General features: G+C 41.9%; 1 protein-coding gene across 1 annotated transcript in view; it reads left to right on the top strand.

The window, feature by feature from the left end:
• The first annotated feature begins 16,026 nt into the window (after window positions 1-16,026).
• efna3b (ephrin-A3b) overlaps window positions 16,027-27,917 on the top strand; it is a 51,775-nt gene continuing 39,884 nt past the window's right edge. The window contains exons 1-2 of the mRNA XM_026370058.1: window positions 16,027-16,417; window positions 16,708-16,920. Coding sequence (XP_026225843.1) covers window positions 16,811-16,920 — 110 coding nt within the window. The 5' untranslated portion in view covers window positions 16,027-16,417; window positions 16,708-16,810. The remainder of the gene's footprint in view (window positions 16,418-16,707; window positions 16,921-27,917) is intronic.

Below are 27,917 nucleotides of genomic sequence, written 5' to 3'. Positions count from 1 at the left end.
CCGCTCTTCCTCTCATCAGAAGACGGCTGAAAGTGATATCTTCTAATGATTGCCCTCTCATGCGCTCCTCGCCCCCTCTCCCTTGCTGTCTTTCAGTAAATGAGGGAAAGTGATAGGGTTCTCTAATGACCAGTGTGAATAATCGCCATCTAAATAAAGGCTCTGTTTGATGCTAGAAATCTCCCAGTCTGCCTTCGTCTCCCTCATCCTCTCTTTAACTCTCCACTGGGCCATTAGCTGGCAAATATACTTTCCCAGCCTTGTCCTCCTCTGTTGATTTCACCTTAAACTCTGCTTTTCCATTTTTTTTTCTCATGAGTGGACTACTGTCACTGTTTCATCATTGGTTTCCTGGTTAAAATATATATTTTTTTTGTTTCATGCTTCCCTCTACCTAAAAACCAGATGGTCCATTTTTAATGTGCTTGTCAGTTTTCACATCCTCTGTCCATTATAGTTGTTGCGTGCACGTGTATTTTTCACTCCACAGATCAGAGAGGAGCTCAAATTGACATCCATTTTGGCTGCACGTTTAGCTTTTATATCCTTAGCTGGAATGAACGGTGAGAGGGACTGGAAGACATGAAAGAGTAGTAGAGAGAGTGCTGGGGAGATAAAAGAAAAGCACTAGAAAAACCTTGCTGTCTGTCTGTACGTTTATTTTGTGCTTACTAAAGTTCTTCTTCTCGCACATTCTCTCTCTCTTCGTTCGGGTGAGGAGGAGCTGAGTTATTAAAACGCCAACCTTTCCAACAAGAGGCAATAAATCAAACTAAATATCCAAGGGAGAGAGAAGGAGAGAGGAAGGAGAGAGACAGAAAAGGAGAGAGAGAGAGAGTGAACATGGAAATGAAAAATAGGCAATGTACAAGTCGAGGAGGGGGATTTGATGAGCAGAAGGTTTGGGAAAGAGGGAGAGGAGACGCAATGAGAGAGCCGTATTATAAATTGATGTAGGTGATGAGAGAAGAAGAAAGTATCGAGGAAAATAATGAGAGTCTCATCCGGACGGTCTGATGCCTACCTTCGCCTCATCCACTTTGATTACAGAAAGACAGGCTGGCCAATCAGGGTTAATTCACCATCACTGCAAATCAGTCACTGAGCGACTGATTTTCAAGGTAACCACAAATATTTTCTCCAGTTGGTGGTAAATGTGACTCCGAAAATTTGAGGAATGGAGGCAGAAGAATTGATGGATGGATGGATGTTAAAAAAAAAGTCAGTTAGGTCTCAGGCCCGTCTGTGTCTATGTGATGATGATCACAAACAGATTGAGCTCCTATAACAGAACTATACACAGCCTCGTTTCAACCCTCACACAACACGGACCAGGAAAATTATAGACAAAGTTTAGTATAACATGCATTTCTGAAAATGTTTGGTGTGAGATTGTCTGTGAAAGACACAAGTAGAGAAAGTAACTGCAACTGGCAACAGAGACAGATCTGGCATCCCACAAAAACAGATGCATTGGCCCCATTTCTTACACTAATGGTGGAAACTGTTCTGCAGTTATTATACCAGAAATCAACATATGTTGCCATTTCATACCAACAGGAAACAGTACATGCAATATTAAACATCAGTCAGTTAGATACATAACCACGCCCGACTCACACTTAACCCTGCTTGATATGTAGTGTGCTCTTGGGACGTGACTTGAGGCTCAACTGTGTCAGTTTGTCAGCTAACAACAAAAGGCAGAGATGGAGCATCACTCCTGCGCTGCGGCCTGCATAAAGAGATGAGAGACAACTTCTTTACCAAAATAAAACCCAAATACCAAGTGTCTGACACATTCTCAACCCAAAACAAAATTTAATGTTTACTAGGGGAAGGAACTGACCTTGTCATAGACTCAGCAAAATCTGTCAAACTGCAGAACAACCCAGAGGAAAACCAGCAGTTTTCCATAAAACTCTGTCCTGTAGTTCCCAATTTTTTGTATGGGCAGTTTGTTTCTGTGGTTCCAGCCATTGCTGTGACATTGAAATGTTAAAAACAAATATCACACATCTTGACAAATATATTCTTTTGTTTTTGCTCATAATGAAATCGTACCTTTCAGTCTTTTGTTATTGTAGGATATATAGATGTAGATGTACAGTGTTATAAAGCAGAAGGAAAATGAATAATCACTTAATTAAAAGTTCACTTTTGGAAACAAACAATCTCACAACACAGCTGTTTACTAGCTGTCCTGAAGCATTCGGCTGTATCCCACATGAGTTTTCAGTTGCTTTGGAAATATTGATGTCTGAATCTTTCCAAGAACCTGTGTCTTTATGCTGAAGGATCTAAAAGAGATGTGGGAAAAGGTTGATGACCAGTGTTGAGAATTAACCAGTTACATGTATGGTAATCATAATCAGTTACAAAGAAATATGTAATTAAATATGACATTAAATGACCAATCAAAACGTTGGAGAAGTAATGGGTTACATCTGGATGTGTTGTTTTTGGTAAAAGTACAATATAATGTGCATCCTGTTGTTTTGAAGCTTGTGCTTAAAAATCTAAAAGTTTTTGTGTAACTTCATGTTAGGTTGGCTACTCAGTGCTGAGTATTGTTAGAGACTTTATACTTCCTGGTTTAGATGGTTGTGTAGAATCACTTTCAATTAACAGTTTTATTGATTATTACATTTTTAAAAAGTATTGTCAGAAAAGTAACTTGCATGAATAATAATAGTGGATTCATTGTTCTCTAAGTGCAACTTCTTATCTAAATTTCAAACTTGTCTGTGTTTTTCTATCATTTTAAATTGAATCTATTTGTTTTTAGACAATTCGTTTTGGCAATAAGTTACTTACTTATGGTCATAATGAGACTATGAATTCGAGACAGACGCAGTATGGAGGAGACACAGGACAGAGGACGCACTTTGAGCGTGTCATTGACACGGCTTCGAGGTTAAGTGGTTAAATTGTTTAGGGCCTCATAAGTGGCTGTTATTTTTTCTCCTTCATCCCTTGCCCTCTGCCTCTACCCCATTCATCTTTAAATGTCTAATATGAGGAGAGAGACATCAATCATAACTCACAGACACACAAATACACACCAGAAAGCACGTCCACAATCATTATTTTTATCCACATGGTGTATATTATGCACTTTTCACAGATGGTCACTGTGCTCGTGTGTGTGTGTATGTGTTTTTTTTAGAGATTCTGGAAACTTCCAGGGTAATAGAGAGATCCAGGGAGCGTGAAAGAGAGATGGAGCAATAAAGAGCAACACTCTTGTTCTCTCTCCTCCATCTCTTCTCCCACTGGACCATGGGATGGGCTGTATTTCACTACATGCATTTAAAACTGAAAGCAATTATTATTTGCCAAGTCTGAGAGTGATTATGTAATTTTTTAAACAAGCTTCCTCTAAGGGCAGTGTTTTGTATTTTAAGTGAAGCCATTTTTTTGTTGAAGGTCTGACTTGATAATGCATGAAAATAGAATTTAGGAATCCCCCTGCTGAGAGCTAATTTAAGCCACTGTTATAAAAAAGGAAACCAGCTGATCAGAACAGTGTTTCATAATGGATCAAGAACTGGAGAAGTCAGTCATTGGTCCTGTCTGAGGATCTGAGGACAGCCAGAAATTACATACAACATTTGACAGTTCCTCCAAACATGAAAATGCTTTCCTGCTTAACATTGTGATGATTAAATTCTTTGAAATCTTAAATTTGTCTTCACTCAAAAGGAACCAAAGCCTAGCTATAATTTAAGGTAGTTCATAAGTTCATTTTAAAAAGTTATAACACCTCTTCAATCGTCTTCAAAACCCACAATGAAATTCTATTAGTGTTATTGTTTTAAATAAATGCCTCTGGTCAACTCTTTTTGAATATAATTAGTCTTAAAAATCTGGAAACACTGCAATACTTCTAGCCTTTGGTTAGATGAGTGAACCTTTCATGCCTTTTCCTCCATGTGTTTGGGACTGAGGCAGGAGTTGACCCCTAGAAACAGACTTGAAAGACAGTGGCATCATCCTGCTGCTGTGAGCATGGAAAACAACTGTGAGTGCAGAAAAACAAGATAATGAATAATGGAAAACTACACAGTGATCATCTGGAGAGGACATTAGCTTGAGACTACATGGTTAGGCTATTGTTTGCTGTTTTTGTCAGTTCATTTTAAAATGCTAAATTGCAAAAGGTTGATTCAGTATTTTTGCCACCAGAATCTTAATTTACAAGATAGCCTTTCATTTTCTATTCTTCTGTATCTGTCGGCCTTTCTCTTCAGCATACAAATGTCTGTCTCTTTATGCTCAAGGATCTAAAAGAGACGCGGGGAAGCAGCACCATATATATATATAAATGTTTTTACATTAATGAATGGACTTGTATACAAGCCCACACACACTAATATGTCATACACACAAGATATCTGTCACTTCTGTACTGTATTCCGTGCTAGTAATTTAATCACATATTACATTTCCTGGAAGATTAGTTTAGCCTGAGAGACTGGCGACTGCAAGGGTTGTAAGACAGTTGGCATTTGTGCATCTCTGTGTGTATTCTGTGTATTCATTGGAATAGATAACCTACATATCAATAATTCATTTTGTGAGGTGCTCAATCACATACTCGGGAATCCATCTCTGCCTCTTTCTCACCTGCAGGGATTACAAGAGGTCTGGTGATGGGACACTCTGGTGGTTTCAAATTAGCATGCTGTTGCTGCAATGGCCACGAGAAATTGTGAATATGCCACAGTGGTGCTGGTTTTCCTGGGTGATTTGTTGATGCAATAGAATATCGTGCGATTGTGTATAGCTGGAGGTATTTCAACCATCAAGACCTGGAAGGGGGCATATAAATTATAAAAACCTATTCTTGGAAGCCATACAGACTGCTGAGAACATATTGAACAATAATTTGAAGAAACATAACCATTTGGGTTTAAAGTGGGGCCTGTAGATGGAAATGATTTTTTAAATATAGCTCACTCAAATGTACTTTTTAAAAAAACTCATGCTCATATTATTAGCACAGCTGAGGAAGTGAATTCTAACAGTTCTGCAGCTATTTGGTTAAAAACACAAGACAAAATAAAACCAACTACTGCTAAATGTGTCTGAATGTCTGAATGTATGTGGAAATATTTCTACAGCAAAATGTCAAAGCAGGTCATCCAACACTTTCACTCTAAACACCACAAATGTCATCCTCATTAAGGCGCTAAGACTATGACAGGGCCTTCACTGTAACATGGCCAAAAAGTTCATCTGAAGAAAATTCCTCAAACAATTGTTTCTGATATTCCTCTATAGTGTTTATTAGAGCCACGGCTCTGTGTTTCTATTTTCTGCCTTCATAAATCTTTATTTTGTATAAAGAACTGCAGTCGTTGCATTATCATACTGTAGGTGTCCTGGGGTCACCTACACGTGATGGGCAGGTGGACAGTAGCTTGCTAATAGGCACCAGCTGTGAGTGCGGTGTGACTCTTGAACACAGTTTGGACCTGCAAAGAGTTGGGACTCATCCACCAGTCTCCTGTTTCTATCTGTTATCCTGCAGCAAGAGGTTTATACGAAGTTTGGTCCCAGGTCAAAGATAAGGGGAAAAAGGTAAATAACAAATATTCACACAGGGACCACTTAAGAAAAGCTTAATAATAGTGACATTTGGTTTTGCCATGTTGACTGCTATTAGCCCACCGCTGCTATTGCTTACACAGTTGATGATACTGTACCAGCTCATTTACTTCTGAATAGCACTGCCACATCTTCTACTGAAACGTTGCCCCTCAAATAAGCAAATTACAGCTGTCTTATTGACTCACTGTGACAGCACGTGCCAGTTGTATCAGGGATAGTGTGCTTGTGTGTAAATGAGGTTTCCATCTCTACACACACAGATGATAATGCAACTCTACGAACACTAAGAAGTACTATACAATTCAAGTGAAGGTAGGCTTTTTTTTAAGATAAGAAACCTCACCAACTACAACACAGTTGTTGTAGTTGTTCTGGAGTTTTAAACCGTCATGATTGTATTTTTATTGTAGTACAAATTAAAATTTTTACTGAGACTTTTCATTGGAATAGCAACTGAACACACAATAAAACCAAGATCCATTTACAAGCTGTTCTGGAGCTTTTGATGATATCACACAAGCTTGACATTCTGAAAATAGCTGTAATAAAACAAAACTATAAAAAAAATAATAATACTAAATGTTTATTTTTCTCTGTTATACAGATCAGTGTCTCATTGTTTCAAAAACACATATTTCAAACAGTATCAGTACAGCACTAAATAGAAACATGCTAATTGCATGTACATGGATGTTTACTGATACTGGGCAAGTTTTATATCTACAAGTTGATAGTACTGATTTTAAATTAAGCAATTAGGTAAACAGTGAAACCCCCAGCTCTGTGCATGGCGCTGCCTCAGTGTGAATGTGTACATAATTAACGTAAATGTAGATAATGGCCTAAACATGTAAAATCAGCAAATACTTGGCTCATTTAATTACATTGTTGCAATCAGTTGCTTTGTGACTGCACAGTGCATATGGTATTATTTTGCTTCATGCTGTGTGTATGTATATGAATGCCAGAAACAAGAACTGGCATGGACCACCCTCAACTCCATCCAAAGTTATCCCTCTATCCCTGCGGGCTCTTGAGGGGAGAGAGACACAGATGACAACAGTATGAGGCATAGAAAGAGGGATGAGCCAGAGGAGGACAGTAAAATGATAAAGAGGACAAGAGTAGTTCTCAGAGAGTGTGTGCGGAAAAGAGAAGGAAGGGGAAAGGAAGCGAGACAAGAAGAGGTAAGTGGTTTACAGTACTGTGTATACTGTTTGTAGGAGGGGTGGAGTGGGAGCAGCAAGACTAGAGGAGGCATTGACTGGGTTGGAAAGACAATAAAAATAGCGCTGACATGGTACACTTAGTGTGTGTGTGTGTGTGTGTGTGTGTGTGTTTGTCAGCATGAAACAAGGAAAAGGAAGAGGGAGAGAGGAAATGAAATCCTTCCCAGAGCAGGGATTAAAAAACATGGAAAGATGTGGAAGCAAAGGACAAATCTAAGAGAGAAGGAAGTGGAAGCGCACAAGTTGCTTCGATTACGGTTCCAGGTGTTAAATGGCACCTATTTAGTTAACTGCAGATGGGACTGCTGGACTGGGGGAAATTGAGAAGGTGGGAGAAAAGATGGAGTGGAGAAAGAGCTGGATGAAAAGTGGCAGAGAAAGATTGGAGATGGTGGGGGCAGCGAGGAGAACTGTGGGAGAAAATACGGTTGCCATGCACAAGCAAGAGCAGGGGAGAACAGAGGTGTAGAAGGAGGGAGGGAGGGAGGAAAGAGGGATGGAGGGTTGAGATGATGGATGTGCTGCTCTCGTTTCGTGCCCCCTAACGAAGACTCTAATTAGTGTTTGTGTAATTCCACACTGTCTCCTCCGCCTGCTCATCTTAATTAACTACATTCATCTTCTCCTCCCTCCATCCATCCCTTTCTCTCGTGCCCCCTCCCTCTGCCCTCCTAAAATAACATACTGACTGTCTGAACCCCACCTGGACCAGACCTGCTTTTACTTACTCACTATCTCTCTTTCCTTCTCCTCCTCCCTGCCACCCCGCTTTACTCCCTCCTTCTCTTCATCCTTTTCTTTTACTGTATGCATTCTTCCGCCATCTGATGTCTCTCTGCTTCTGTTTTCTCACTGCCTCACCTTGAAAAAACTCTCTAGTCCTCTTTTCTTTTTTCTTTTTTTTTGCTCTGTCTCTCATGCGAGCACTGTGTTAGTGCTTGGCTGGTGTAAAAGCCTGCCCACCCCTGTGAGTCTCCAGAGCCATGTATTGTGACGGCCCATTTAGTCACCTCAGTCATTAATTTCATCAATAGGCTCAAGAAGTAGCAGCGACACCACCAGATATACATGGCTACTCCAAGTGAGTCATACATTAAAGCCAAGTGACATCCCCCCTGCCCCTCACCAACATAACAAGCCAATAAATTCAGCACTAACTCTAAAACAAATTGAGGATGACACGAGGCAAACAAAACAAGGAAACAAGGGAAAAGGAGACACCCAAATGATTTCACTGAATCTGGCTCTACTTCAGCTATATGAGGGCCAATTGGGTTTAGGGGACAGTTACACAAGTGTTTGAATAGCAATCCGAGGAGCAGGAGAGATGGAGAGGGCTGTGTGAAGTGCATTTACAGACGGAGATGACAGAGCTGTTGATGACTGGTCTGTATTGTGTTATTGCAGCGAGCAGCGGATGGATCGGAGTACCTGTCATCATTTAGCCCCAGAGTCTGAAATGGCTTTCCTGCTTTCAGCCTTTCAGCAGTCAGTCAGTGTGACAAAGGAATGCTGGGAGTCAGAGCACCCCATCTCTGCACACACACACACACACACACACACACACGTGGATGCACTGTTGTAAATATTCTGCACACATGAGTACCCATGCACACAAACCCAATCAGACAAGCTGTAGAAGAAGGCCCTTAGCACTCCCTTTTGCACAAATCAGGTGCCATTCAAAGTAGGTACAAGGGGAAATAATACATTTCTTTTATATTAATGTCTTTCTTATGCTGGATGTGTATGTGTGTGTGTGTGTGTGTGTGTGTGTGTGTGTGTATATATTGATGCTCTGGACACAGTGATAAGCTCCACTTTGCTGAGAGCAGCAGAAATGTTTTTTTTTTATTATTATTACCTGTGGTATGGACACCAAAGACCCGCTTACACCCATAATGCACCATCACAACCCAGAATGCATTTCACCCTTTAAATTTGAAGGCTGGCTGTGCTTTGCCAGATATCTATCTTACTGCACAAATGGAGAAAAGACACAAAAATGCCTGACCTACACCCACACACACGCTACATTGATAGCAATTACAAGCCGATTGGTGCCACCTCCTGCTGAAAGGTCAGAGGTTAATTTACCAGGGTTTTACCTGACAGTGCTTCCACACAAGCTGAGAAAAGGGATGGGAGGTGAGAGAGCAACCCGACGGAGGAGGAAGCCAGGAGCAATAGGACGACAGAGATAGCGCCGTAGACAGAAATAAGGGGATTGAGATAGAATGACAAGGAGGAAGCTACAGGCAAGAGGAAAAGAAACAGAAAGAGAGATACACCCATAGAGGACGACCAATATCTACCAATCACAATTGTCCATATGGGCAAAAATCTCCCCACTGTCCTTTAAGCTACATGCGAAGAGATGTGATGTCACCATCAGAAGCTCCAGGAAGCCGTCCTTGAAGGTGGAAGGTGCCTTTAGGCATTGATCTCAGATCAGCTTAGCCACTAGAATACCTAACCTTTAACAATAAAAGGAAAATGCAAATCTGACCTTAGATGACAGTGTAAGTTAAACCTCTTCCCACTCTCCTAATCTCAGTTCCCACTGGGCTCGGCGTCACCTGCGCTGCTGCTGCTGCTGCTGCTGCTGTGGTTGATGAAATGTAGATGTTACGAAGAACTGGTGGCATCTGGCTTTTTCAACCTGCACCTGTACCGTTTCCATGTGTGTGCCTGAGCGCTTGTCTAAGGGAGGAGCTGGTTCTTTTGTATGTGTTTGTCTGTCCGTGTGTGTGTGTGCACGCCTGCTGTTTTCAGTGTTTTGTGCTGTTTGCAGAAGTACACTCAGGGGGAATGATACAGAAGTGAGAGCTGTTGATGTATGAGGCGTCAGGTAGATTTGTCTAAATATCCCCGAAGTCCAACTAATCTTGCAGCCGTTCACACTTGCTTCTAGCAGATAGATACACGGCGGACACACGCACATTTTGCTAAATATGTACAAAAGCGTAAACCTTTTACATTTTTTGCCAGATCTGTAAATCTGCATTTACAAGTATAAAGAAGCATCTCATGCGTTGCATGGTTGCAGCCACCTTCAGTTAAATGTAACCTTCTTGATGTTGACTTATAGCCATCACACTAGTAATTAAGTTTAGGTTTTACTTTGTTTATTAACATTTTTACATGCATTATTTTGTAGAAGAAGCTCACACATTCAAGTTCACCTTTACGTCCAATGTATATTTCTAACTATTGCAGTTATTTTATTTTAGAAAACCATCATTGGCATTGGGGGTAAGTAGTAATTATTATTCTCTTACATACCTGAAATCGCAAACCTGTGGACTCATTTCTACACGCTTGCTGTGTAACTGAAGTTTTAGTTCACCCCAATTGTCAAAACATCACATAACAAAACATCCTTTGAAACAATGGCGCTCCCTCTATTCAAGAAACCTTTTATACCAAAGAGCACAGTTGTTTCCTTTCATTTGTCACTCATCTGTGTATATGTGGCATATAGTGTGATCTATCCCAGTTTCTCTTTTGCGGGAGTATAAACACACGGTGCAAAGGACTTTTTCTCCCTGTGAAACAAATGTCATTACTGGTATTGTCGTGTAAAATGAAAAGAATGAACTCTGGATTGAGGAATTGTTATTATAAAGTGCATAATTACTTTAGTAAATAAATGAACTATGTGTACTACTCCTCCATTTGGTCATTTATCTGTCATCTATGTATTATTTTGTATTATACACATTTATACAAACTAGACATTTGCATTATTTTAAATGGATGTGTATCTACTTTTTGTCATTCAGCAGACAAGTGAATCATGTTCAGGTGTCTTTACAGCCCAGTAAACCCTGGTTATAACTGTAGCCCGTGTTCTTCCTCATTTTCTTTTTTCAGCTACTATAAAACCATCTAACCCGTCACTGATGCGCTCTATTTGATTTATGTCGGGGTCTTTGGTTAAAAATGCAGACTAAGTGAATACACGACTTTGTGTGTGTGTGTGTGATAGTGAAAGAGAGAGAGAGAGGGAGAGGGGGGAAAAAGAGAGATTTGCTATTGTGCGTCACTCTCTGTGTGTGATGCTAGTCAGATATTTCTATCAGTGCTGTTGTTAAAATGATAGGCCTCTCAGGCTTAGCTGAAGATTAACATTCCCTGCAGGGCTGCACAGGGAGAATTAATTAAAAATTACATTTATTTATCCAAAAAGAGACATAAAACATCTTTGGACACTTTAATAGCACATGATGGAGGCAGAGAGAGTGCTGACTCATCATTTTGAGGATATGACTGTTCGAGTAGTGTCTTTTCAAACTATCCAAACTTTCCCAGTTTACTTCTCTAAATGAATCGTTCATGTTCTTTCCACAGAAATCCACTGACAGAGATTCCCTACTTTAAAAATAATAAGTCAAATGAGTAACTCAGCAGATTCCCCCTTTTTTTTTTTTTTTTTTTTTTGGGATCAGTGTCGGTCTCCTCTCGTTGAAATTTGGGATCATCCTCCCGAGGCTACTGACGCCGACTTCTGATGTGGAAGTTAAATAAATAAAATCATTTCTCCATGGTAATTTTCGTCAAACCTGCCAAACGCAGCCTAAATATTTGACATGGAAGGAGAGAAGATCAGTAAGAAGTGAGATCAAAGGAGGGTGTGTGTGTGTGTGTGTGTGTGTGTGCGAGTGTGCATTGGTATGGTGCAAGTAGTGATGAAATGTATTCTGCAGTGTGATATTTTATACCACCACCAAATTCCGCTCCATCTCCTCCACACATGGGAGTAATATAAACTCAAAGCGATGTCAGTGTGAGTGTGTTGGTCTTCAGCCACTAGCAACTATTCTTCATATTCCTGTCACCTACTCTTCGTCTCTCTCATCTTCCTCTGTCTTCAAAACAACGCACACACACACACACACACACACACACACACACACTAACACAAAGCGATTGTATTTTTCTTTATCAGTCCCTCCATTTTCTTCGCCTCTACTTGTATTCTGTCTCCTTCGTTCAATATTTCATGCCGTTGAGAGTGTATCTATTCTGAGCTCTCTCTCTCTCTCTCTCTTTCTCTCTATCTATATATGCCCTCTCCTCCCTCTCTTCCTCCATCCCTCCCATCTTCAAAAAACCCTCTCTCTGCACATCACTCTTGCTGTCCTCTCGCTCTTTCTGCACCTCTATAAATCTCTCTTTCCCTCTCACTCTCTATATCTCATTGCACTCCTAATGTTCTGTGCCCCATCTAACTCTTTCTCCCAACCCTGACTTACAGTCTCTTCCACCCTTTCATTTCCTTTTCCTCCCCCCCCTCCCCTCGTCCTTCTTCTCTTCGTCCCCTTTCCTGGCTGAGTTTGCGTGACTATTCAAAAGTATCAGCTCCTCTTCTCCTTCCCTTAACCCCTCACTCCTTCTCTTTCCTCTTTCCCCCTTGGATTCCTCTCCAACCAAAACACAGAGAAAGCCCTGTTCTCTCCCTTTGCACCTCTTTCGTTTTTGCATCCCCTCCCCGCCTCCCCCGCCTTCGCCGCTCTCCTTCTCCCATCCAGCCTTAGGAGCACCTCTCCTCCTCCTCTGCCTTTTTTCCTCCTTCAACGCTCTGTTGTACTCAGCTCCATCTCCATCCCCCACCCCCTCTCACCCTCCACCAGTCTCCTCCTCGCTCTTAGCCTGTACCAGTGTTGTTTTAGGCACAGCAGTGAAAGGTAAACAGAGAGATTGAAAATTCGTGTCAGTCAGTTGGGTGAGAGAGGGACAGGGAAAGAGGGAGTGAAGCAGAGGTGGTGAGGGAGAGAGAGGAGGTGGGGGGAGTGTCAGTACAATTTACTAACACAACAGTGAACAGTGAAGCAGGCCAAGACACAGAAGGAGTGGGAGGTGGAGTGAGAAAGAGACTCCCAGTTCAAGAATGCCATTGAAATGCAATGAACATACAAGTGTACAAAAATAGTGTTTACTATTTACATGATGCACGTTCAACAGTCCTGCTGTATTTATACGTACATTTTTTACTTCCTGGAGCCCAGGAGAGGGATCTGTGCCCTACAGGGGCCTAATATCCAGTTATCAGTGCTATGAGAAAGCTCCGATTAGATTTCGAGGTTGCAGAAAGGAGCACTTGACAGATGTGTTGTTGGCCAGCACTTGGTTGGAAATGTCATAAGAGCCTCAGTGTCACTGCATGCAGTCAGCCCGGAGGTCGTTTCTCATAATAACCCCAATACAAAAGTAATCCAATAGCACTGCAGCCCACGCCTGGAAAATCTAACGTGAATGATTGGAATTGACAGGGGAGTTTGCTGAAACACAACATGTCAGCATCTGTTTAAAATAAACCAAATGGAAAAGAGTGAAACTGAAACTCTTTTTTATTTTAAAAAAGTATCACAAACCTGCTTTCGTAGGTGTTGAATATCTAAACTTTTTCTTGCAGCTTGGTTTCTTTAACATCCAGCCATACAGTATATTTACAACCCAACGTCTTGTAGCCTGCATACAGTAAATCATCTACTGTATGTTCTATATACTGAAGGTTTGAGGGTCACTTCACCGAAATAAGAAAAAAAAAATCTTATTTACTGCATAGTTTTGGTTTTATCTGCACAGGTGTTTTGACATCTGCCTCTGAATTTTCTTTACTGGATATAAGTGTGATTTTGTCTGTGGTGCCCACAGGAATAATAATAATAACAATAACATGTTGACCTGATGTGTGTAGTGGTCTGGATTTGACATGAGTGAAAGTCACATGATGGCACCTGAAGTTGCATTCACTAAAGAGGCAGCAGCAGAAGTTAGGAAGTGAACCTTGAGTTGGGACAGATGTAGGTTCAAGGTCAGCAATAAACGTAATTTAACATAAACACTATGTAAAGGCATATCTTTTCCTTTAGGGAGACATCCTTATTTGTTGTTTTCTCACTGAGAGTTAAATGACAAACTGATACTACTCTAATATTATTAATTATTAAGGATAAACACCGTAAATGTCTGTCTCTGTCCAAATGTAACACAAATCCTGGAATCAGGAACCCAGAGCCACCAGATCTAGCTGTTTCACCCTGTTACCACTCTTTGTGCTACACCAAGCTGTCTCCTGACTGTACCTTTGCATTTATTGTGCAGAAATGAGAGTTTTATCAATCTGCTCATCTCGGCAAGAAAGCAAATAAGAGTATTTGCCAAAATGTCAAACTATTCGTTGAACGGGAAATGGCACCGTTTAAAACCTAAACACGCCCACGATTATCTGCATGGAGATCACTAGAGACTTAATCATAAAATAATCTATTCTATGATTACTATAGAACAGCATTTTAAAACAGCACATGTATGTACCTCTATCAAGGCATGAACACTCACTGGTCACTTCAGAGGTGCATGTGTACAATGTAGTGTAAGGTATAGTTTCTTATTTCTTATCAAAACTGACAGAAAAGGTGTTAATTCTACTCCATGTTTAATATTGAGGTCATAGTGGGTGGTGGAGTATTGAGGTGTGTTATATTAAGAGGTGTTTCTAATGTTTTGTCCTCCTCATTTATGTAAATAGGGTGACTGAGGAGAAATAATAGACCGAGGAGCAAAAGGAGGGGTGCTCATTAAAAAGTTGCATGCCTGCTGTAACGGAGAGAGATGGAGAGAGAGGCAGAGGCAGAGACAGGTAGACCACCAGAGACAAAGCTAACAAAAGACAGAGGCAAAATAGCAGAGCCACGAAGCAGGGATTGCAGAGTGGAGAAAGTTTGCATTGGAAATAGGAGAATAAGGTGAGGAGAGGAGAAGGAAGGGAGCGAGAGACAGAGAGGAGATTAAATGGACAGCTCGTGAGAGAGGTGGAAGGACCGGAGAAGACAGAGGGATTCCCCGATGGCATCTCATCTCTCTTTCTTTCTTGCTCTCCTTCTCCTTATTTCCCTCCTTTTTTCTCCCAATAAATCATTCTGACTTCTCCTTAACCAACTCATTCCCAGCAGGCAGCTAGAAAACTGTAACAGTCTTTCTTCTATCTGCTATCTCTCTCTCTCTCTCTTTTTTTTTTCTTCTCCCCGTCCCTGTCTGGCCTCTGTCCTCTCTTTTCTCACACACATGAACATACACCTGAGATGCACAGTTTGTGGCAGTGGAGCTGTGGGGGTGGGGGGTAAGACAGTGCTGATGCATTGGTTTCCAACTCAGAAATATATGAGTCACATCACACTTGCACAGAAAGAAGGCAAATACAGTATAACTTAATTGCTTTGAGGAAATGTAGTCCTGAAATTGAATTTATACTCTAACCTACTAAATAAAACAGCGTCCACTTCTTAAAACTCCTAAATGAAATCAGCATAATAACTCCATTTAATGCAGTATCACATACAGCTTGCATTCTTTCTTTATGGTGGATGGAGATTAAGTGGTATGACATGTGCGTGCGTGTGTGTGTATGAGCCTGAGTGTTAATGTGCTGCAGCTGTAAGAGGATTGGACATGATAATAGTGCTGTACTAGACTGAGTTACAGCGTCTGAGAATCCAAGCAAAGCAGGGAGGTGGTGTGGAGAATACACACTCGCTGGCCACTTTATTAGGTACACCTGTCTGATTTAATGTAATCCAACACAGCAGCTGTGCCATGAATTCTACTTTTGCAACCAATAAGTGAGAGCACAGCGGGCGGTGGAGGTGGAGGAAGTGTGTGTCAGTGTGGCCAAAACATTATAAACACTTCTTAATATAATGCACTCCTGCAGGACTTCAGTTGTGCAAGTGTACCTAATAAAGTGGACAGTGCATGTATGCATGTGTGTGAGAGAGAGAGAGTTACAGGGTGTAAAAATGCACAATTGCGCACGTGTTTGAGAGAGTGTGTGTGTGTGTGTGTGTGTGTGTGTGTGTCTGGGGAGGAGGAAGAGGGGCGCTGAACCAGGCTGCATGTGGTGGCTGCAGACTCAGTCTCAGGCAGAGGAGAGGTGTGTGTGTGTGGGGGGGGGGGGATCCAAAGATTTCTACCTGTGCACCGGCGCTGGAGGTCGAACAGCTGACAAAAAAAAAAAAAACATAACTTGAGTTCGCAGTGATGCCTGATGTGCAGAGACTCGGCCACAATATTGGAGGAATGCGCTTTTGTCGCTCGCAGGGGGAGGAGTTAGAAAGTGAACGAGTGCTGCCTACCAAACACAGAGAGGAGAAGGAGAAGGAGAGGAGAGCGAGCAGGGAGGGAGACGGGTGGCCAGGCTGCTTACCGTCAACGATGCTTGTCGGATAGGCTCTTGAAGACCTGATGAAACTGCCTGGTTGACTAGTTTGCGGCTTTGCATCCCTCGGATCCTTTTGGGGAGGAGAAAAAAAAGAAACTGCAGCATCAGCAGCAGATTTAAGAACTGTTAAAAAAAAAAAGAAGAGGCTTTGCTTGTTTTCTTTCTTTCTTTATTTTTTTTTTATTTCCCCATCAGTCATTTCCCCCTTTTTCACATCAGCAGCACTTTTTTCCCAGCGGACAGGACCGTTTCATGCCCGGAGGGGGGCCCGACCTCCCGCTTGGACCCAGCACCACAGCACCGGCCTCCCTCGCTCCTCTGGCGGACTCAGCAGCAGCAGTTCCCGGTGAGGAGAGAGGAGAGAGGAGCGGGCGCAGCTCGGTTATTAAGGGGACCTGCTCATAAGGACTTTCCACTAACACCCCCCCCCTGTATGAAGCCCCAGGATTTGTTGGGGAGGGAGGAGGAGTGCAGTGCCTGGTTTATGGGGGGGAGGGGAGGAGGGGGCATCAGTCACCTCACACCACAATAGAGCCTTTGAGTTTTACACCACTTATTAACCACAGTATTACACTCTTTGACCGTTTGTGTGCATGCATGAAGCTTTTGTTTCCCCCCCCCTCTCCCGTCTGTTAGGCATTTGCTGGGATGTTTGAGTCGCGTTGTTTGGTGGGGTGAAGGGACCGAGAGAGTGGCCGGAGAGACCGAAGGGACGGAGGCCGAGAGAGGAGTCGGGAGCATGGCTCTGGTAGCGCTGTGTGTCTGGGTGCTAACGAGTCTCACCTGGGCGAACCTGCTCCAGGTGTCAGCCAACAGGCACTCCGTCTACTGGAACAGCTCCAACATACAGTAAGACCATCAGTCCTCATGCTTAACACTCTCACTGTGTGTGTGTGTGTGTGTGTGTGTGTGTGTGTGTGTGTGTGTGCGTGTGTGCCATTTCTTTTGATCTCTCTATTCTCCACCTGTTTAAAAGAAATCCTGTTTTGCAGTCTATGGGCTGCTGCGGTGCAGTTTCGGAGCTTTTGCTTGTGTGTGTGTGTGTGTGTGTGTGTGCATCTCTCAAATGCTTTATCAGTGTGGCAGCCGCGTTCCTCATTCATCTTTCTGTCCTCTGAGTGGAAGAAATAATTCAGATCCCAGGCTCTCCTGTGTCTCTGTATGGTACAGCTATTCCTGAGCCTCTGTCAGACCCCTGCTGTGAAGTCAAGGTGGCTCCAAATCATCATCTCAACACCTTTTTTTTCCTTTGCTCAGCTGCTCAGACACATTCAGATCATGTCTGTATGTGCATGTTACCATTTACGGGGGGGGGGGTTTCTCTGCTCCGTCCTCACACATGAACCGCATGTGGTTCTCTTGCTCGCCTCTCCATCATGTGGCTCTCCTCTCGCAGTCTTCCAGAGCTGTTTCTCTCTGTCTTCTACTCTATCTGGTTCAATTAGGAGCACTTCTTCATCCTGACCTCATTGTGTTGTAGCAGTGTCACTATTCAATCTCTCCTCCTCGCTCCCTCTCCAACTTGCTCTCTCCTTCTATCCTCTCTAACCCCGTTTCTTGTTTACACTCAGTCCGTTGGCCTTTTTGTTATCCTCCTAATCCCTCGCTCCTCGCCTCTATCTCGATTCAAGTGAAAAGGCTCTTTTTTATCTCCTTTTTTCCCCTCAACGCTGCCTTTTTCAATACTGTCCTCATGAGTCCATGGCTCTGCTGCTAGATTCTCAAGAATGTAGTGTCAGTCTGCAGCAACACACTGTAGACTCCTGTCTCCTCCTGCAATTCACATTGAAACGTTGTTAAGTTTACGTTGTACCATTTGTGTTTGTGCTTCCAAATCCGCATTTATTCATTTCATAGGTGCAGTCTCCTCTGCTATAACTACTTATAATGATAATAAGTAATCACAGGCACTTAGATATTTTGCTTGCTTGTAAGTCACTTTGGATAAAAGCGTCTGCTAAATAATTAAATGTAAATCATCTATGTGGCGTTAAAAATTAGGCTGATTAGAGCGATTTTGTTTTGGTGAGCAGTTCAGCAGGGTTGGATGTATTTTGCGTTCCCGATTAAAAATAAAAAAATGATGCAACAATCTGCCTACACTGAAGTTTTTAGAGGTGCACAAGAGCGCATGTCACACACTAACACACCTTCCTTTTCATTCTCCATCTTGTAGTGAGCTCTGTCTATGTGTAAGCTATGTTTCGGCTGCCACGCGTCCCTCAACACAATTCGGTGTGTGGTAATTACCGCTTCAGCAGAATTTACTGGGCTTCTAAGATGAGCAGTCAGATACATAGCAATTCATATTTTATGACCGCTCTTATTAAAGACATAAACAATATGAAAACTGTGAAAATATGCTGTTGTTTTTGCAGGAGGATGAATGATCCTGTTCGCCGACAATAACTCTAGGCCAATGATTTTAGTTTACAGCGTAAAATCACGGCAACTATGAAAAGCAAGTGAATTTATGCCCCAAAACAGAATTACTATACATGAGAAACAGTGTGAAGCTATAGGAGCGGAAAACATAAGGTTATTGGTTGTGGTACAATTCTGTAAACAATATTAGTATTCCTGAATATGAGCAAATTATTTCTGCACATTTTTGACAAACTAATATTGCGTGCACGGTTGCTGCTAATGCATTTTAGATGACATTTTTCTGCAGCTCTCAATGTGAATAGTGCTCAGTTAATGCTAATGAAATGCAACCTTTGGATTAAATATCTGAGACAGATGGCGATTTAGATGAAATGTGGGTAAAAAACCCACCAAAATAAGAAGGAAACGGGCAAATCGTGCACTTTGTACGTTCAACGCGACGTAACAAACAAATTTTACCCTTAGAAGAGACTAATATTACTGTATATTCAGAGTTTTTACTCTTAATGAGCTGTAGTTGGTGTTTCAGACAAAGCAGAGGTGGGAGTAAAGCAGTCTGGAGCAGCCTAACCTTTAACCTGGCTGTCCAGTACCTGAGTACTGCAGAGCCCTGCAGTCTCTCTCTCTCTCTCTCTCTCTCTCTCTCTCTCTCTCTCTCTCTCTCTCTTTCTCTCTCTGCACACGTTCACTGCAAAAACAGTTTTCACCCCAGCGGCAGAATATTCTTAGCCCCTGCAGTGTGAGTCTCGGTGTGTGTATTATGTCTATTATAAAAGACTGTGGTTAATTAAAGAACAGTGCATCTCAATGGACCTGCCTCATCCCTGATCTTCACATCTCTTGCTCGCGCTCTCTTTCTCACTGCACTCATACATAGTGACAGTGTATGAGCAGTGAGTGGGGATAGCCTTTTCAAATCAGCCTGCTTAGTGAATTAGGAGACAAAGGGGCTGTGGACAGTGGCATACAAAAGACAGATAAACTGCAGGATAACCTGTCTAATCTGCTCTTTGATACACTTCTGAGCCATTTTTTTCAGCAGCATAGATCCTATTGCCAGCATTTATTTTAATCTCTGCACTCAACACCACAACGTTCAACACTTGTAGGGTTGGCTGGCGCGTCTCTAGCCGTTGGCGATCGGCCTCTCTGGAGTTGCTCTAACTCGTAGTGCAGTGGAGGTTTAGAAGGCCAATAATAAGCTGTAGTATAGCTGTCAGTTTGAGTGGTAAACACATTGTAAAGCCTCGGGACCCTACAGTTTCTCAACCAGCTTCTGACCCTGAGCCACTTGTCAACCACATGAGACAGGCTGGAGACTATTACCAAGGATTAAAACTTCTTCACACCCACGTTAATGCACACGTTTTGCATGCACACATGCTAGCATCTATACATGTGCACGTGGTAGCGTGCGCTTGTATTTTTCTAATTATGCGAGAACGCCCAAGCATACACGTCCCCGATGTGTGCTTTTTTTTATTTAACTTTGTGAAGATGGATCATTTCCCGCGTTTGTGTCTTTGCACAGAGGCTGTTGCCACTGCCTATCAGTCACTTGTCACTGATATCCCTGGGCATGAATGTGTGTATAATGGCGTGTGTTTTCTTTTTTTCCCTGTGTGTGTGTGTGTGTGTGTGTGTGTGTGTGTGTGTGTGTGTGTGTGAGAAACCCAGTCTATGTGTTTGTTTGCCCTGTTACAGATGTCTCTGTTCATTGATGGGTGACCGAAACAAAAACAGATCCATCAGCCCGTTAAATCACACATTATCTTCCACCACCTGGCAATTAACCTCCGCTGTGATTGTGAGTGTGCGTGCGCATGAGCATCTGCATCCATATACATGTGTATGTGTGTAATCTAATAATGCAGCAGCCAGCTGATTTGCATAATGGATATCTGGTGATATCTCTTAATTTATCAGTTGTATATTTCGGAGGCGATTAGGCTTCAGATAAACAAACGCATAAGCTTCTCTTGACAGTAGGTTTGTGTGTGTCTATTTGTTTGTGTGTGTTTGTCCATGACACTTCTCACCTCAATGCTTGCCACCTAAATGGAGCCAGCTATTGCAGCTATTCATATAAATGCACGTGTGTGGTAATCAATGCAGAGGATGGAACTTGTTTAATATTCATCTGTCTCATCAGAGTGCACAAAGCCATCACACAGGGCAGGAGAGAAATAATGCAAGAATATGATGGAGAGGAGAAAGACAGTGAGGGAAGAATACTACGGGACTGTTCATTGGAGTAGGGGGGAGTTCGGGAAGAATACAGATTTTGTGTTGCGCCGTAATAGAGCAGGGGGAGGAGGATCATCATAATAATGCTAATCATGCTTGGCCAGTGCCCTCATCCACACACTGCTTTCTCACATTAGGCACCTCAACACAAGCCTAGTTTAGCCTGGAGGAGAGGTGAACATAGACAAGTGGAAGTAAACAGGCCAATGAACCAACACTTTGGCAGAAACACAAACCGATCTGTCTCCCAGCTCCATTCAGGACAACAACATTTACATGTATGAATATCTCCAAAAGGACAAAGGACTCTTAGTGTGGCACTACCGTGTGTGTACATGTGTGTACAATTCATCCATCATAGATGCTGCTGCTATATGTGTGTTTTCGAGCTTGCACACACACACAAACAACCCTCACACACAGGTTCAGCGATCAGTATAGCTCTTATATGGACACAGCGATCAGACTGTTCATTAGTAACGAATAAGGCCACATAGTGCACAGGTGAAGGGATTCTGGTTGGAGTAGTGACGTGTGGATGTGTGTGTGCATGGTGTGCAGACACTTGCAAAGAGACGTCATTAATTAAAAGCAATAGGGAACACCCGTGTGATGGATGACTACAGTTTGCATAATAAGATCCAGTAGTTTTGTCTTTCTCTCTCTCTCTCTGTGTAGGAGTAAATGCATTTTTTTTTTGATTGAACAGGTATTGTCGGGTAGCTGAGCCGAGCAATAAGAACGGTGTAAAAGATTGAAATTACTTTCTTGTCCTCTATCTTTTTTCTCTTTGGGGATGAGCTAGATTTCAGGAGCCACTCTGTTCTCCTCTCATACTCAAGTTGCCTGATGGGAGAGCACTCTTGGGGTGGTGGTATTTTGGGAGCTGTGTGGTTTAATGTACATGTTGCGAGACTCTTTCTCTGTCAAATTAACTTGGACTAAATCTTTCTAGTGCTAGAAAATATGTTGCCTTGCTTTGAGGTCTGCTTTTCTTTCTTTTTCTCTCGCCACTTTTTCCCCTCTTCTCCCACGCACTTTTAGATTTTGACCAAAGCCACCTCTTATGTGGCTCTCTCTTAACACGCCTCCTTGCAGATGCCACAAATTTACACACACACATAAAACACTCCCATTGATCTTGAGAAAAGGACAAGACTGAAATATCGAGCCCACCCTGTTTTTCTGCATCTTTCCATTGACTCTTTTTCATTTCCTCAAACGCTGCCTCGCTTCCGTGATCGACTAATCGGAAGCATGGCTATGAAAATGCAGTATTGATGTTCAGTGGTTGTGCTGGCTCGCTCTTGAGCCAAACACTAACTGGTCAGTGTAATGGTCCGGTTTCAAGTCGCAGGGATTTTAGGGATGTTTTTCTACTAACACCAAGCTTAGATGAAAGTCACACTGAGTCTGTTAATTCTGATCATGCCTGACATAAAGGAAAGGAATAAATGTCTGGCCCAGGATTGGTATTGATTTAAGTGACTGATTCCATGCTGATGGCTCAGTGCTTAGCACAGCTGCTTTGCAAGCTGTATCTTTCAAGCTTTTCAGAGTCTTTGCTAGAAGTCTCATTGACTTGAATAAAAAAGATCACAGTTGAGGGTTAAGTTGTTTTAAAATGAAACTTCCTACACAAATTGAGCAAGTAAAATCATCTTAACAATTTTATAACAATCACAATAATAAGGTGAAATGAATGGAAATTAGTTGATCATTGGAATTTTGATGTGTACTAAAACAATGTCCAGATGGAAAAAATATACAGAAAGTAGCGTCACTGCTAGTGTTTCCCAGGTTGAGAGTTTATTTTTGTTGTCAACCTCAAGGGAGGTGGAGGTGTAGCATGGTGGGCTGCAGAACTGCACATGAATGCTGTGTTCTGGCAGCCTTTTCAGTTAACGCTCAATTTCATCAGCAATTTCACACTAACTTTAACAAGAAGAAATAATAAATACAAAAGCACAAAAAAAAAAATCTTTCAGTGGGAGCAGATGTGCTTGGATGGATCTTTTTGTATGGGTTTGATGACCTACTTATGCACGAGTAATGCTAAAACACGTTTTTCTGGACTGATAAATAACACATACAAATAACTCAATAATTTATATAAGGATGCAGCTCTACAAATGTGACTGTGCCTTGCTTAAAACATTAATGTAGGTGATGTTTTGTTGCTGCCGTCAGACGGTTCTTTTGATCTGTGCACGTCTGTGTGTCATTTGGCCAAAACATCAAGGATAATTGATGCAGAACCAGTCTCTGTTGATAAGGCGATATGGGTTTCCTTGGAATGTGAACTTATCAATGCTTGGACCTGTTATTCATGTGATTTATGACACTGACAAACCTCAAAAGTAGCACATTTACACAAAATCTTTCTTTCATGACATCTAATGGCGGCAATTGTGTCGTATTAGAGCTTTGAAAGACGGTTGTTATGTCTCATGTAATTGCTGTATTCCTTTGTTGCTCGTGCATGCTGTGTGTGTGTGGGGGGGGCATTATATTGAGGATAAAACCAGTCGTAATAAATTAAAAATATCAAAATCAGAGTATCTTTGAATATTTTTGAGAATGACATTTGTTGTTTTAAATCGACTATTCTGCAATAATTAATTTCATTTATTTATTTATGCATCTGAGTGCAGGCATGTTTATCATATCATTTGCCACCTGCTGGGAACTCCTAACAGCTTAGAGCAGCTCTGCAGCGCAACTAAATCTTCGAGCAGATAGACGTTTTCCAGTAAAAAATAAAATAAATAAATAAATGAGAAAAAATGATTTATACTTATGTCTAAAAACTGGCCAAATATGTGTCACTCTAAGATTTTTGGGTCAGATTTCCAAGTGAGAGATGCTCGATAAATATGAGTCCAGTTTCGGTTCTTGTGTGGAGTTCATTTTGCTTCCAGCTCCTTATGTCCCTTATTACCCAAAGGTGGCACTGAGAGTGTGAGTGATTGCGTTGTGTCTGCTTTGTGTTAACTGTCCACTGTATACTGTCTCTCTCTGAAGTCCTGTCTTGACAGTCTGAATTTGACTAAAAGCTGCTCTCAGGTGTTTGGACAAGACGGGCCTGTGGTGCCCTCTTATTGTAACCTTCCAAAACCAGCAAACTGTCTGTGGCACCTGCGTCCTGGCCAGGTGAACACAGGTGTGAAACAGTCGTGGTGCTTTTGTTTTTTTGTTTCCTCCCATTTCCCATCACTGCCCCAGACGATAGGAGCATTGTAGCCAAAACTGGGATCAACATCTGAGCAACAACTCGCACCAGTAAGAGCCCACAGACAGACCCTCCCAGTCACTCCATTCCATATTTTCTTAAAGTTGTCTATTAAAACGTACACACATAAACGTCTCGTTGTATATTATTTAGTTGTTTTTCCTCCACCTCTAGGCTGAGGTTTGTGAGGCATTGTCCTTCCGTTTCATGCCACATGTCTGCTGTGTTTTCCTGCCACTCGCCCACTGACGGTGAAGTGGGTGAGCAGAATGGCTGACTGTTCATTAAGGAATATACCTCCCTTACCTTTGTGAGATTTTACCAGCATTTCTAACAGCGGCTTGTGAAAAGAGATCCTTTTTCCGTAGTAGTTTATTGGCTTTTTATTGCACAAAGACACACAGGAGTTCACACAAAGTCAAACATCAATATTGGTTTCTCCATTTAGTGATTTCAAGTTGTTTGTTGGTCTGTGTACATTGTTCTGCACATCCTGGAGGTGATCTGGGGACAGTGTCTGCGTTAGCAGGGTAAGCGCATACAAAGAAAATGTAGAGCTCATTGTGCTTTCACTAAACAGATCTTTTCAGAACAGTTTGTTTGGATAACTGCGGTCTTAGTTGACTTCTGATGATAAATTCTAATGTTACAATACCAAGAGGAGCTGTGTCATACTCAGGCAGTGTGTACGCTATTTTAAGTTAAAATGGTGCCATCTGAGGCAGATGAATTGCCTTTTTCCTTGACAGCCAAATTACCGAATGACCGTCTTCCCTCGTTATCTCTGAGATTTTAGGCAAAAATGCGGGGCAAAATGAGAATTTATCTTCCCCACCCATGTGTTAAATTTGAACAAATTGTCCACAGAGAACAAATCCCACAGTGATGGGCTGGAGGCTGTACACAGAAACACTCCCAGATATACACAGGCAGATGTACACACTCGATGTTGTTGATATTAACGTTATTCTCTAAGCTGATGCCTAAGCTCCAGCGGTGTAATCAGGTGCTAATAACAAGGCTGTGATGTTTACAAGCTGTTTCATAGTACTTGTATGTATCTGTGTGTGTGTGAGAATATTCTCGATGTGATGTCTACTCTATTCCCCGCCAGTGCTGTTGGGGCTTTGGGGGGTTTCTAATAATGTAGACTGTCAGCTTGTGCACACACACACACACACACACACATACACACGCGTGCACACACCAGATGCTCATATGGTGTGTTTGTGACGTGGCTAATGATAGCAACGTAGCAGCAGTCTGAGGCCATATGCTGAGCTTGATCACAACAGAACAGAGTGATCCAGCGTTAATAAACTCTACCGACGTGACAATTAGAAATCCTTCACATAAAAAGAATACAGTCACCTGTGAAAACACAACTGTTTTTATCAAAGCCACACACACACACACACACATAGCAGGAATCAACTGTCGCTGGCCGGGACAGAGGAGCAGCAGGGAGGAGAGCTGTTGCAATGACAGGAAACGTGTCTATTGTCACTGCTCACAGGACAGAAATTATGCTCATTGTCGAGCTTTGAATATTATAATATCGCTTTATCAAGACGTAAACAACTTCGGTTCTGAATTGGGAGCATGCAAGAAATGGAGAGCAGCCAAACATGTATTGTTAGAGATGAGAAAGTGTGGATTGTGAAGGTTTGGTTTAGCAGCCCGAAGGGGATAAAAAAGGCAAGGCAGGGACCTCTCTTCAACAAACTGCAGAGGACACAGAATTATGCTTATTCCATCCACAGAGAGAGCGCGGCAGAGAGGCAGAGTCTTTAATTGAGGTTTTATCCATTTAAGCTGTCACTAAGAGGCCAACTCTGAAACCTTTTAACCACTTTCCTCTCAGTAATGACACAAATCAGAGAGGAAATGTGTTTTTGTCAGAGCATTGGTGTGAATGTGTGAGGCTGTGTGAGGGTTTGCGCGTGTTAGTGTTCATGAAGCAGGAGGGTAATTATGCGGAAATTGGGAAATGGCTAAGTGAATTATGACCTTGTTTCAGCAGAAGGCTTTAATCAGTCCCAGCCACGCCAGGGAGGGAGGCGCTACACAAGCACTCTTTTCCTGATGGCAAAAGCAACTAGTCAGTAAAACTGACATTCAACTGGTCTGATGTGTCAGTGGAAACAGGTCAGTCAACCAATGATTCATACACAAATGGGCAGATCTGAAGCGCAGTGGCTGAAAAATCAAGTATGATGAAACCAAAATGGTTTTGAAGTTGCATCCTTCCGTCAGTGTTGTTAGTGTAAGGAGTTTTTAATGCCTTTGTCAGTAAAATGTCTGAAAATCAGGGAGACTGCTCAAAAGGAAAAACAATTCCCTTTACAAATCTGAGTTGATAACAAAAAAGTGTGATAGTTTTGTCTGGCTAACATAACAATAACAGAATCTGCAGTGCGTTTTCCACATTGAGAGACTCCTACCTGGCTATGTTAGCTGTGTTAAAGCAGCATATCAATTATTACAATTGCTGCCGAATCAAATTGTTTCAGATCTGAAGATATTGTGTGTGTGTGTGTATATCTGTCTAACATGACCATGGACAAGGTTTCTGTTGCACATTGCAATGAAAAACTATTTTGATTAATTTGATTATTGTCATATGGATCAATATCAGAAAAACAAGTGCTATTGATTTCAGTCATATTAGCCCATTGCCTGATGCATGAGAATGAGCACAGCAGTGTGTCGCAGTCTGCTGCCAGTTGTTCTCAGATTTTGCCATGTTCCTAAAGACCACCTACCAGTATTGTGGAAGCAAAATAAAATGTTGGCAAATCCAAACTTGGGTCAAATGTGTTGCTACACACTGATTCTTGGGTTACGTATGTGAGTTTATTTACGTTTTCTTTATTATTCCTGCTATGGATGAGTAAAGAAAGAGGGGGATTAACATAATAAGGTGTAAACAAAGAAAATATGCAGCCCAAAGGACAAATGCACACAAGTAATTAAGTTGTTGACTGATTGCAGGTGGTGTTACAGGTTGAAGCTGCACGATTCTGCAAAGCCTGTTCATACTGTTGTGATCGGTTCCAGTGCAACATGCCGTTTTGTTCACTGGCTACATCACCAGCCAAAACAAGTGTTACAGTTTAAAATGTAACTTGAACATTTAAGGCGGAAGAGCTGAACTTTCTGCACTGCCGCCTTAAATGTTTATGCGTTTGTGTGTGTAGCCATGTGTGAATCCCAGCTTATGTGTGAATGAAGAGTGTGTGCGCATGTTCATGTATGAATAGCTCCTTGCTGCGTGTAAGGTCGGCATCACTGCTGTGTGTCAGTGTGTCTTACAATGCCTCTCCTGGTTCTGGTCTGACTGTCTGTTTCTGTCTGTGTTGGATCGATGGCGTCCTACAGACATTGCACTCCACTCCTTGATGTTTCAGCCTGTTCCTCCTCTTCTCCTCCATGGATCTGCCACCCTCTCCTTCCTCCCTCTGCCTTTCTGTCTCTCTTGCTGCCTCTCCTGTTGCCTTGGCCTATTGGCATCACTTCCTCTTCTCCTCCTCATCATCTTGATCACACTGCTCTCAAATCTCTCCAGATCACACAATGAGCTCTGAGTGTGCTTTTGTGTTTATCTGTGTGTATTTTCGGAGTGATTTTTTTTTTTTTGCCGCCTCTATATTAGGGATTCTTTGTCTTGGCATCACATTTTGGGAAGGTTGTGTTGTTGTGCTGAATGCCAGTACAGTATATGCTGCAGCTTCTACGTGTGTGTGTGTGTGTGTATTGTGATTTAGCACCAAGATCGTTACTTGATTAGTAAATCTACAGAAAATCAATCCACAACTATTTCCAGAAGCAGTTAATTGTTTAAAGAAAAAAAGTGATAGATTTTTAGAAAACAACTTTTTTTAACATGTTGTACCAGACTGGAGAAAGTTAAAAAAGCTTTTTTTCATTAAAAAATCAATAGAAAAAAATCTATAGATGAATAGAAAACAAAATATGA

This window comes from Anabas testudineus, chromosome 16 (genome assembly GCF_900324465.2).
Source record: "Anabas testudineus chromosome 16, fAnaTes1.2, whole genome shotgun sequence".
In the NCBI taxonomy this organism is placed as follows: Eukaryota; Metazoa; Chordata; class Actinopteri; order Anabantiformes; family Anabantidae; genus Anabas; species Anabas testudineus.
This window is presented reverse-complemented; position numbering and strand designations above follow the sequence as displayed.